Source organism: Furipterus horrens, unplaced genomic scaffold (genome assembly GCF_987537825.1).
Source record: "Furipterus horrens unplaced genomic scaffold, mFurHor1.1.pri manual_scaffold_2, whole genome shotgun sequence".
In the NCBI taxonomy this organism is placed as follows: Eukaryota; Metazoa; Chordata; class Mammalia; order Chiroptera; family Furipteridae; genus Furipterus; species Furipterus horrens.
The window spans coordinates 141,547,456-141,559,340 of NW_028327172.1; the positions used below are offsets into that span (position 1 = coordinate 141,547,456).

The following is an 11,885-nucleotide window of genomic DNA, read 5'->3' on the forward strand; positions in this document are numbered from 1 at the left end:
TGTTTGCAGCCAGAAGTTGTGGGGACTTATCTTTCTGGCACTGGAATCCTGCGCTGGGGCACCTGGTGTGGGGCTGGGACTCCTCACTCTTGAGATATCCCTCCCGAGTGTCTATCCATACACATAGATGAGAGACCAGCCCGTTACATATCTGTGCCCCTCTTACCAGTCTGGAGGGATGTGGTTTCTTTAATTCCGTGGTTTTCAGACTTCCATTCAACTCAATTTCTGATGGTTCTGGCTGATAGTGGTTCTATATTTTAGCTATAATTTTGATATGATTGTGCAAAGAGATGAGCTATGTTCTACCTACACTGCCATCTTGACTAGAAGTCTTGTTTACTCTTAAAGAATTTTCAAATTGTCACTGTTATGTCATCTATTAATTTTGTTTTAACATCTTTCAGAATTAATTGGTAATAAGACCTCTTCAGCCATGACAAGTTCTGATGTGAAACCAAAATCAATAAGCCGTGCCAAAAAATGGTCAGAAGAGATAGAAAATCTGTACAGATTTCAACAAGCAGGATATCGGGATGAAATTGAATATAAACAAGTGAAACAAGTTTCTATGGTAAGTTTTATGCCTTTACAAACTTGAGCTCAAAATGAGTTTGTTAGGTAGTGAAAAGTATTAAAACAAAACAAAGAACCAGAGAATAACTGAAAGGGAATTCTTCTTCAACTCTCTCATTTTACTGAAGAGGAGACTGAGTTCGGAACAGTGACTTTTAGACAGAGAGGGGGAAAAGGTGGTTCCTCAGTGTGGAAATATCAAGGATTTTCTAGCTTTTATTGAACAACTATGCTTTGCTGAATGTCAGGGGGGTTTTTTTTGGTTTTTTTTTGACCACTAATTGTAAAGGGGTTAAATTCTGTTTGTTATGGTGATTATAGGTGCAAAAAACCTTTAGAGAACAACTCTTGACTTGGGTTGTGCTTTCCAGGCTTTCTTGAGAGCTTTGAGACAGGCCTTTAAAAAGACTGGATCAAAATCTAGACACGGCACCTGTTTATACTGGGATTTGTAAAAAATTCATTTATTCTACCAGATACTAGGAGACAGTTTTTAAGAATATTACATAATGTGATGTGTAGTATTCATAAATGTCTTTTAATGCTCAGTTTGGGGTTACAACAAAGTTTATTATTAATTAATTAATTAATTTAGCATTTACTCTCCATTTCTTAAAAATCCTCACCTGAGGACACACTTATTGATTTTTAGAGAGAAGAGAAGGGAGGGGAAGAGAAGGACAGAAACATCAATGTGTGAGAGAATCATTTATTGGTTGCCTCTTGTATGCTCCCCTAGTAGGCCCACAACCTAGGCTTGTGCCATGACTGGGAACTGAAATGTGACCTTTTGGTTTCCGGGGTGACGCTGCAACCAACTGAGCCACACTGGCCAGAGCTACTCTCCATTTTTTTAGAGATTAATTCCCATGTGGATTTTTCAGGTCTCTATATTCTCTTCCTTCAATCTACTCTTTGATCTCTACTTAATACTTTCTTTAAAAATAGATAGAAAAAGGAGTTGGAAGCATTACAGAGCCAAAATGTAACAGACTCTTTAATTTAATGGACATTAACTTGACAGATATTAGTAGGGTTGGTGAGGAATGAAGTTATAAACACTGATCAAATGAAGATTTGATGACTATGATTTTCATATATAGTCATTCCTCAGTGTCCCAGAGGATTGGTTTCAGGACTTCTCTGGATACCAAAACACATGGCTGCTCAAGTCCCTTATATAAAATGGTGTAGTATTTGCATATGACCTATATTTTCAGATAGGCTACAGCAGGGTGTACCTATACATCACTTTATTGGCATGAATTCAGTGTAGTGCCTGGCATATGGCAAATTCAAGTTTTGCTTTTTGGAACTTTTTGAGTTTTTTTTTCAAATATTTTCAATGAGCAGTTGGTTAAATCTGCAGGTCCAAAACCTGAAGATACAGAGGGCCAATGGTACCAATCTTCTGACATCTAACATTTTTCTCTTTTCCCATTACCAAAAGGTATTCTTCAGTATTGTTTCATCTATGGCTTTTAAACAGATAAAACACAAGCATGAACGTTTTAATGCTGTTCAAAAATAAGCTCTAAGGTTGGGATACCCCAAAAAGGTACATAAGGCCCAGGGTCATAAAGACAATGTAATCATATAAGCACAACTGCACCTATAGCCCCACACCCAATGCTGTTGTAATTGAGGTAAAATCAGATTTAAGAGGACAATAAGAACATCCTTCAAGTGGAAGTCTCAAAAAGCACCTAAGAAGTGTATGTGTGTGTGTGTGATGATGAAAGAAAGAACAACTTTATTCACTCTATGACTTGGCAGTTATGGAGAGGTTTTGCATTTCACCTCAGTAGTATATGTTTATTAGGCACCTACCATGTGCAAATTTCTGTGCCAAATGCTTTAGGAAATAAATAAGCATGCACCTTACCTCAAGAAATTTAGTGGGCCAGTGGGAAGAGTATAGGATTTGCCATCCATTTGTCCAAGGGTTGCAACCCTTGGCTCTCTCTCTTGGTAATCCCAAACAAGGTCTTAACTTCACTGAGCTCCAGTGCAGAATGATGATGGCAGTGCCTCCATCAGACAATTGTCATAGCAATGAAATTGAAAGCATGTGTTTGAAATGCCTGAAATTGTAGTGCTCAATGATAATTTGCTGAGTGAATGAACAGAAAGTGTTTAATGAACAATAATTATTATTCTTGTATCTTGAAGAAGATGGATAATGATGAGAATAAAACCTTATACAAGTCAAAATATATACTGTAAAAAAAGAAGCACAGGAATTCGGAGGAAGATAAATATCACCACCTTTGGGGATCATCCTTTGAAAAGGCTTCATGCTCCCAGAGGCATTTGCAGTGGGCCTTTAAGAATGGATAGGGTGGTGGCTGAAGGCTCGCCTTGAGTGGCACATGCCAGCAGTCTGAAGGGTGTGAGCAAAGTTCTTTGTCCCGGCGTGAGGCACTCACCCTTCCCTTGGGGGCAATAGCAGGACTACTGCTCTCCCTGCTGTAGGGGAGTTGGACTTGAGGACCATATCACTCATGTCTATATGCTTTCAGGAGTGAAGATTTCCTAGATTGAATAGGAGTGATTAAGTGAAAAGCTAAGAAGAAAAACAACTATGAAGTAGCAAAGATATTGATGAGTGCAGAACCAATATAGCTGTTTGGAAGTTCTGTCCCATAGGTAGTGGCTATGGATGTTCTGTAGAAGCTGCAGTTATAAGTACTGTTTATTCACTGCATGAGATGGTGTTCAAGACCCTAGTAAATGAAAGAGAACCTGCTACTGGCCCCAAGAGGAAGAGAGCTGTAATGGTGCCTTGAGAACACCTTCCTTTTTCTGCTGAGAGCGACAGAAGCTACAAAAGACAGGCTTGACCTAAGTGATAGAATTTATGAGTTTTTTTATACTGTATATATCAGAGAGCCTGCCGAGGTATATCAGTTATGCTGCCACCTTCTTTTGCTACTTCCTAAATAAATGACACAACAGAAGAAAATGAAAATGCACTGTTGGAAATAAAGGATGTGTATTCCTTTATATTAATATTCCCCTTGAAAATTATGATTTATAAGAGGGGATTGTGAGAAGTGAAGCTGCCTATACAGATAGTGTTGAAGAACAGAATTTGGCTTTTCTAGACTGTGAAACCTGAATAGCAGTTTTTTGACAATGAGAGTACATCTCACAAAATCTAGGGAAAAAAAACACCGATTGGATTAAGAGGACATAGCATGAATCTGCAGAGGAATGGGAGAAAATTGTCCAAAATAGATCAGGCCAAATAATAAAGTAAGCCAACAAATAAGACGTATTAGAAAGAATAATGGGGAGAGGTAAGAAAATTGGCTGAGGACTAGTATATTCATGACCTCAAATATTTATTAAAAATTAAGTTTCCAGGTAAACTTGAAATATCGATATAAGGAAATATATGTGGCCCTTAGATATATCGAGTCTAGCTGCTTCCTTTATTACTCTCATGCCTCAATAGTCAGCTTCAGGTGCTTTCAGAATGGGTCTGCACTTGGCCCTAATTCCTTCTGAGGTATTACTTTTAGAAGTTAGGGAGTAAAAATGTTTGAAATCATCTGTAAACACAGAATACAGTTTAGAGTACATTTTAAGAATAAAGCTTAGAGTATTGTGAACATAAGAATAAAGTTTAGAGTATCTTGGCCACTGAGTAGAAATTTAAATCTAATCATTTGGAACCTAGAGAGATGCACCAAATTAGTTGTTTTGCCATAAAAGGAGGCAACTTAAGATGTGTTGGGGGGTGCATGTAATACTCTCTAAGAGATCAAGTATTTTAATTTTATACTTTAACTTTCAGTTGTGAGTTTATAGTTTTAACTATTTGGCAGTAAAATATTATATAAAATAAAACCACATGACAATGTTTGTATTTTTGTTTTTTTGATGTGTAGGTAGATCGTTGGCCAGAGACAGGATACGTGAAGAAACTTCAGAGAAGGGACAATACTTTCTATTACTACAACAAACAGAGGGAATGTGAGGACAAGGAAGTGCACAAAGTGAAAATTTATGCTTACTAGGCCTTTGTTCTTTACGTTACTTGTCACTATCTTAAGATTTCATTGTACATTATGCAAACATCATTTTACAAAATAATTCAAGATGCACACTTGAATTGAAGGTTCTAAAACACAGAAGTCATGAAACTTGGTATCTGTTAACCATCCTGTTCTATTCTAAAATGTAACAGCAGAAGCATTAAAGTTGTACCTGTCTTGGTCCTGTTCTTTTGATTATTTTAACTGTGGTAAAATAATCTTTATGCACAGGAAAAAGCCCCATTGGAAACCCTTCCACTAGTCAGGCTTGTTATGTATAGGTTACTGCTCTACCTGCACGTCCCTCAGCCTCCACCACTTTACAAGCCCATCACTTTGAACTGTCAAATCCGTATTCTGCAGCCTGCGGGCTTTCTCTTGCCTCAGGAGTCCTTTGCCTCTTGCTGAGTAGACCCAAAATGCCAAGGGATGATGTTCCCTGGGGGCAGCCTTCAGCCAATGACTGATGGGGAGGAAGTAGATAAATGCCCAGCAACCTGGCATCTCGGGAGGAACCCATCTTAGGTGTATGTTTTACATTGGCACCCAGTTTCACCTGAAGAACTAAGCTTCAGTCACCTGACACTGTATCTGACCCATTCCCCCATGCCTGCCAGGGGTTCTTACACTCCCAAATCACCTCCTTACACTTGACGTCTTATCCCAGCATTGGCTTCTGGGTCCCCCACCTAGACAATTTATGCTCCAGTGCTGCCCAGAATCACTGCAAAAACAGCCTAAGTGCTAATGAGTGAGGGAGGTAATAATTAACCTATCAGACTTGAGGAATCCCCCCAAATTAGTGACTCGAGTGCTTTGAGATTACATGGGTAAAAGATATCCTTTTTACCTAACTCTTTTGTCCCTGATGAGATTTTTTTTACAAGTTATGACCTTTAATAGATTTTTTTTTTTTTTTTTTGGAGAGGGGTCTTATATCCATCAGTTAATTCAACTTTGGCTCCAGAACTATGGTCACATGAAGCTCCATTAGTTTTCCTAATTTAAAGTTGTCCTCCTTCAACACTTTTTCTCTTTGAACAAACACATCATTAGAAAAAGTAAATAAATTGGCAAGCCTCTTTTGTGTCTTCCCCAGTGTAGCTTGGGATCATCTCCAAAGATATCCACATCCTTACCCCAGGAACCTGTGGATGTGGTGCCTTACATGGCAAAACAAATGTTACAGATGTAACTAAGTAAAAGAACCTGAAAGGGGGAAACTCTCCAGGAATATATGGGTGGAGCCAATGTAATCACTTCCATTGGTGGTAGGATCAGAGGTCTGAGGAAGCAGCCAAGTGCCAAAGAGTGTATCGAGAGTCTAGAAGCCGGAAAAGGCAAGAAAATGTGTTTTTCACTGGAGTCACATGAAGAAAGGCAGCCCTAGCAATACCTTGTTTTTCAGACTTCTGGCCTCCAGAACTAAAAGAGAATAAATTCATGTTGTTTTACATAATTCAGTTGGTGGTAATTTGTTACAACAGCAATAGGAAACATACACAAATGAAGCAACCCCCCGTCTATAGTCTTGGAATCAGCATGAGCTTGAATCATGGTCTGCCATTTTTGAACATGAAAACACAATTTATTACAGATAAGATTCATTCTGAGGAAGTTGGGCCAGGCAGTTTTACCTGGAACATTCTCCGTAATAATCTCACATCCTAAATGACACTCTCTTTCTGTAGCAAGACTGTCTTCAGACACATGGCCCTTGGGACCACTGAATGCAGTTTTGGTTCCTTGAGTCCATGTAACTAATATTTTCCCAATGGGTCTTATGGTGAACATAGCTAGTGCTTTCATATCATGTCGATCTTGTAAAATAAGCCACTTTCTGGCTCCCTTTTGCCACTGTCGTAAGGTGTGTGGCCTGCTAAGAGTGGCATCTGCAACCCTGGCAGCAATTCTGAGTAGAGGGTCTATTCTGTGATGGGACTAGGTCACAGGCCTCAGTCCATGATGACAGCAGCCTCCCTGCCACTATAGTATACAGTTGCCAGTTTTAGACTACAACTAACTCAGCAATAGGACCAGGAGGTCAACCTTTGGTCCAGCATCTGGGTATAACGAACAGTGCAGAAGACCCTCTCTTACCCAGGGATCTGAAACTCACAAGTTTGTTCCCATTAAACTGCACATGGTGACACTATCAATAAGCTGGTAACTGGACTTGCCGTGAAGATGGCAGAGTAGGGAAATGCTGTCTTTGCCACCTTTCATGATCACATTAAGACTAAATGAACAGAAATCTTATAACTAAGGATATAAAGAAGAAGACACATTGAAACTGGTAGGAGGGGTGAAGATATAGAACAGGCAAGTCCCACACCCCTACGAAATAGGAGGGATATTTCAGCTGCAGAAGTCCCCTCCACCTCAAGGATCAAGGGGAGGAATCCCAGCCCCAAACCAAGATCCCCATCCCAGGGCTCCAGTGCCAGGAAAGGGACCCACAATATCATCTGGCTGTGAAAACCAGTGGGTTTGCAGTTGAGTGAGATGGAGAGTTTCTGGAGACCTAGGTGCTGCAGGTCCTAATTTGTTGTTCACAGACTCACTCACAAACTCCCTTATTGTGAGCTTTAGCACTGGGGCCAAAGCTTGAAAAGTGCCAGAGACATACAGGGAGAAGTTGAATTGACTAGCTTCGGGCCTAGGAATGGAGAATCAGGGGGCAGGATAGACCCATGACATGTTAGAACACAAAAATGTCTCAAAAATTTAAGATTGAAATCATATCAAGAATCTATTCAAATCACAATGGTATAAAAACTAGAAGTCAGTTACAAGAAGAAAACTAAAGAACACAAACATATGGAAGTTAAATAACATACTACTAAAAAATGAATGCATTAACAAGGAGATCAAGAAAAAAATCAAAAGATACCTGGAGACAAATGACAATGAAAATACAATGACCCAAAAAACTGTGGGATGTAGCCAAAGTCGTTTTAAGAGGGAAATTTATAGCAATACAAGCCTACCTCAAGAAACACAAAAAACCTCAAACTAACCTTATATCTGAATGAACTAGAAAAAGAAAAACAAAGCCTAAAGTGAGTAAAAGAAAGGAAATAATAAAGAACAAAGCAGAAATAAATGAGAGTCTAAAAAAGCAATAGAAAATATTAATGAAAACAAAGCCTGGTTCTTTTAAAAGATAAACAAAATTGATAAACCTTTAGCCAAATTCATCAAGAAAAAAAGAGGGCCTAAATAAATAAAATCAGAAATGAAAGAGAAGTGACAATGGATGCTACAGAAATACAAAGGATTAGCAGAAAATACTATGAAATATTACGTACCAATAAATTGGACAACATGGAAAAAAATTCCTAGAAACATACAATCTTCCAAGGATGAATTAGGAAGAAACAAAAAATCTGAACAGACTGATAACTACTAACAAAATCAAATCGGTAATCAAAAAAATCCCAACAAACAAAAGCCCTGGAACAGATGGCTTCACAGGTAAATTTTATCAAGCATTCACAGAAGAATACCTATTCTTCTCAAACTACTTCCAAAGTTGAGGAAGAAAGGCTCACAAACCCATTTTATGAGTTCGGCATTAGCCTGATTCCAAAACCAGACAAAGACGCTACAAAAAAAGAAAATTGTAAGTCAATATCCCTGACGAACACAGATACAAAACTCCTCAACAAAATATTAGCAAGCCCAATTCAGCATACAATAAAAAGATCATACAATACTTCCGACCAAGATGGAGGCCCAAATGGACACGCTGGGTCTCCCTCCACAACTAAGAAGGAACACAACTACCTCAAAACTAGAGACGATCAGAAAGTTCCAGAAAATCAAGCTGCATGGAAGCCCAACAAACAAAAATATAAAGAAATACTCATACTCATCCAGACAGGTAGGAGGGGTGGAGCCGGGGCAGAGAGGATGCGGTGTGGTGGCGGCAGCAGTGGTGGCAGCAGCAGGCTGGCAGATAACACAGCCACATGTTTGAAAAGTGGTGAGTGTTCCCAGCTCCTGACCAGACTGCACAGCTCACAGTCCCAGTGCCTGGGAAAATTAAGCCTCATTGTTTTTAACTGTGCAAACCAGTGGGGGTTGGGGCGAAGGAAGAAACTGCTGGTCTCTCAGTAGAGTCTGCTTGTTTAAAGGGCCCCCATGGTCCTAGAATATCAGCAGACCCACCCACTCTGGGAACAATGGCCAGGGCAAATGCTAGAGAGGCGTCAGACCCATACGGAAGTGGGAGAGGTGCCTGGAAAAGGGGCGAGTGCTGACCAAGCGGCATCGTTCCCCCTCGGACCCCTCCCCGAGACACAGCGCCACAATGTGGTGAAAGCAGTCGCCTTGTACTGACGAATACCTAAGGCTCCGCCCCTTACAATGTAACAGTAGTGACAACTCCACCTAAGACACAGAGTCAAATAAATACAGGAGCCTGTCAAGATGAGGACACAGAGAAGTATGGCCCAAAAGGTGGAATGGATCAAGGTTTCAGTGGGAGAACTAAGTGATGAGGAGATAGCCTATCTAACAGACGCAGAATTCAAAATACTGGTGATAAAGATGATCACAGGCTTGACAGATATGCTTAAGTATGGCAAACGCATAAGAGAAGAAGTGAGGACTATGCTAAATGAAATGAAGAAAAATCCACACAAAAACAATGGCAAAGGGGAGGAAACCAGGGTTCAAATAAATGATTTGGAATATAAGGAAGAAAAAAACAGTCAACCAGTACAGAATGAGGAAATAAGAATTGAAAAAAATAAGGAGAGGCTTAGGAACCTCTGGGACAACTTTAAACCTCCCAACATCTAAAACACAGGGGTGCCAAAAGGAGAAGAAGAAGAGCAAGAAATTGAAAGCTTATGTGAAAAAATAATGGAGGAAAACTTGCCAAGTTTGGCAAAGGAAATAGACATACAAGTCCAGGAAGCACAGAGAGTCCAAAACAAGCTAGACCCAAAGAGGACCACACCAAGACACATCATAATTAAAATGCCAAAGGTGAAAGATAAAGAGAGAAACTTAAAAGCAGCAAGAGAAAAGTGGAGGGTTACCTACAAAGGGGTGCCTATAAGACTGTTGGCTGATTTCTCAAAAGAAACTTTGCAGGCAAGAAGGGACTGGCAAGCAGTATTCAATGTGATGAAAAGCAAGGACCTACAACCAAGATTACTCTATCCAGAAAAACTGTCATTTAGAATGGAAGGGCAGATGAAGTGCTTCCCAGACAAAGTAAAGCTAAAAGAGTTCATCATCACAAAGCCATTATTATATGAAATGTAAAAGGGACTTACTTAAGAAAAAAGAAGATCAAAACTATGAACACTAAAATGACAATAAACTCACAACTATCAACAACTGCATCTAAAAAATAAGAACTAAATCCAACAAAGCAAATTAGAATAGGAACAGAATCATAGGTATGCGGATCATTTGGAGGGTTATCAGCTGGGAGGGGGAAGGGGGAGAAATGGGGAAATGGTGTAGGGATTAAAAGCATAATCGGTTGGTACAAAATAGACAGGGAGACGTTAAGAATAATATAGGAAAGGGTGAAGCCAAAGAACTTATATGCACAACCCATGGACATAAACTAAGCGGGGTGGGATTACTGGGGGAAGGGGGTACTGGGCAGAGGGGAGCAAAGGGGAAAAATTTTGAACTACTATAGTAACATAATCAATAAAATATATTTAAGAAAGATAGAATAAAATACCTAGACCCTGGTTGGAGCATCACTTGGTTGGAGCATTGCCTGTAAACTTGGTTAGAGCATCATCTGTAAACTGAAATGTCATGAGTTCAATCCTGGTCAGGGCACATGCCTAGGTTGTGGATTTGATCCCCATTCAGGGTGCATATGAGAGGCAACCAATCAATGTTTCACTCCCTCTCTTTCTCCTTCCCTTCCCCTCTCTCTAAAATCAACAAGCATATTTTTAATGAGAATTTACAAAAAGAATAAAATACTTATAAACAAATTTAACCAAGGAGGTAAAAAGACCTGTACTCAGGAAACCATAAGACATTGAAGAAAGATTGAAGATAAAAATAAATGGAAGCATATACTGTGCTCATGAATAGGAAAGATGAACATTGTTCCATACTACCCAAAGCAGATTAAATGCAATCCTTAGCAAGATGGTATTTTTCACAAAATTAGAATAAATAATCCTAAAATTTATATGAAACCACAGAAGACCCCAAATTAGCCAAAATAACCTTAAGGAAAAAATGTTGGAGGTATCACACTACCTGATATCAAACTATCCTACTAAAAATAGTCTATAGTAATCAAAACAGCATGGTATGGGCATAAGAACAGACTTATAGGTCAATGAAAAAGAATAGGAACCCATGTTGATATGGTCAATTAATCAATGGCAAAGGAGACAAAAATATACAATGGGGGAAAGACAGTTTCTTCAGTATGGTATTGGGAAAACTGGAAGACACATGCAAAAGAATGAAACTGAATCACTTTCTTACACTATCTCTAAAAATAAACTCAAAATGGATTAAAGACTTAAATGTAAGACTAGACACCATAAAACTCTGAGAAAGAAACATAGGCAGTAAACTCTTTGACATCACTTTTAGTAATATATATTGATATATATTTTTGGATATGTCTTCTTGGCCAAGGGCACCAAAGAAGAAGAAAACAAGTGGGACTATATCAAACTAAAGAGGTTTTGCACAGCAAAGGAAACCAACAATGAAACAAAAGACAGCGCACTGAATGGGAAAAGATATTCACCAATGACACATCCTATAATGGGTTAATATCCAAAAACACAAGGAATTCACACAACACCAAAAACAAAACAAACCAAAACAATTCAATTTTAAAAAAATGTACAGAGGTCCTGCATAGACATTTCTCCAAAGAGGACATACAGATGGCTAATAGACATATATATGAAAAAGTGCTCAACATCACTAATCATCAGGGAAATGCAAATTAAACCACAATGAGACATCACCTCACACCTGTCAATAAATCAGCAAACAACAAGTGTAGGCAAGAATGTGGAGAAAAGGGAACCCTAATACACTGTTGGTGGGAATGTGAATTGGTGCAGAAACTGTAGAAAGCAGTATGGAGGTTCCTCAAAAAAATTAGAAATAGAACTACCATAAGGCCCATCAATCCCGCTTCTGGATATTTATCTAAAAAAATCCAAAACACTAATTTACGAAGGTTTATGCACCCTTATGTTCATTGCAGCATTATTTACAATAGCCAAGATATGAAAGCAGCCTAAG

The 11,885-nt window shown here is 39.0% G+C and overlaps 1 protein-coding gene across 1 annotated transcript; it reads left to right on the forward strand.

Moving 5' to 3' along the window:
- Window positions 1-424: 424 nt before the first annotated feature.
- Window positions 425-4,772, forward strand: MEIG1 (meiosis/spermiogenesis associated 1). Its single transcript, XM_090268014.1, has 2 exons — window positions 425-574; window positions 4,473-4,772. Exons 1-2 carry the CDS (start codon window positions 437-439, stop codon window positions 4,599-4,601), a joined length of 267 nt encoding a protein of 88 aa, XP_090124140.1. The 5' UTR covers window positions 425-436; the 3' UTR covers window positions 4,602-4,772.
- The last annotated feature ends 7,113 nt before the right edge of the window (window positions 4,773-11,885 follow it).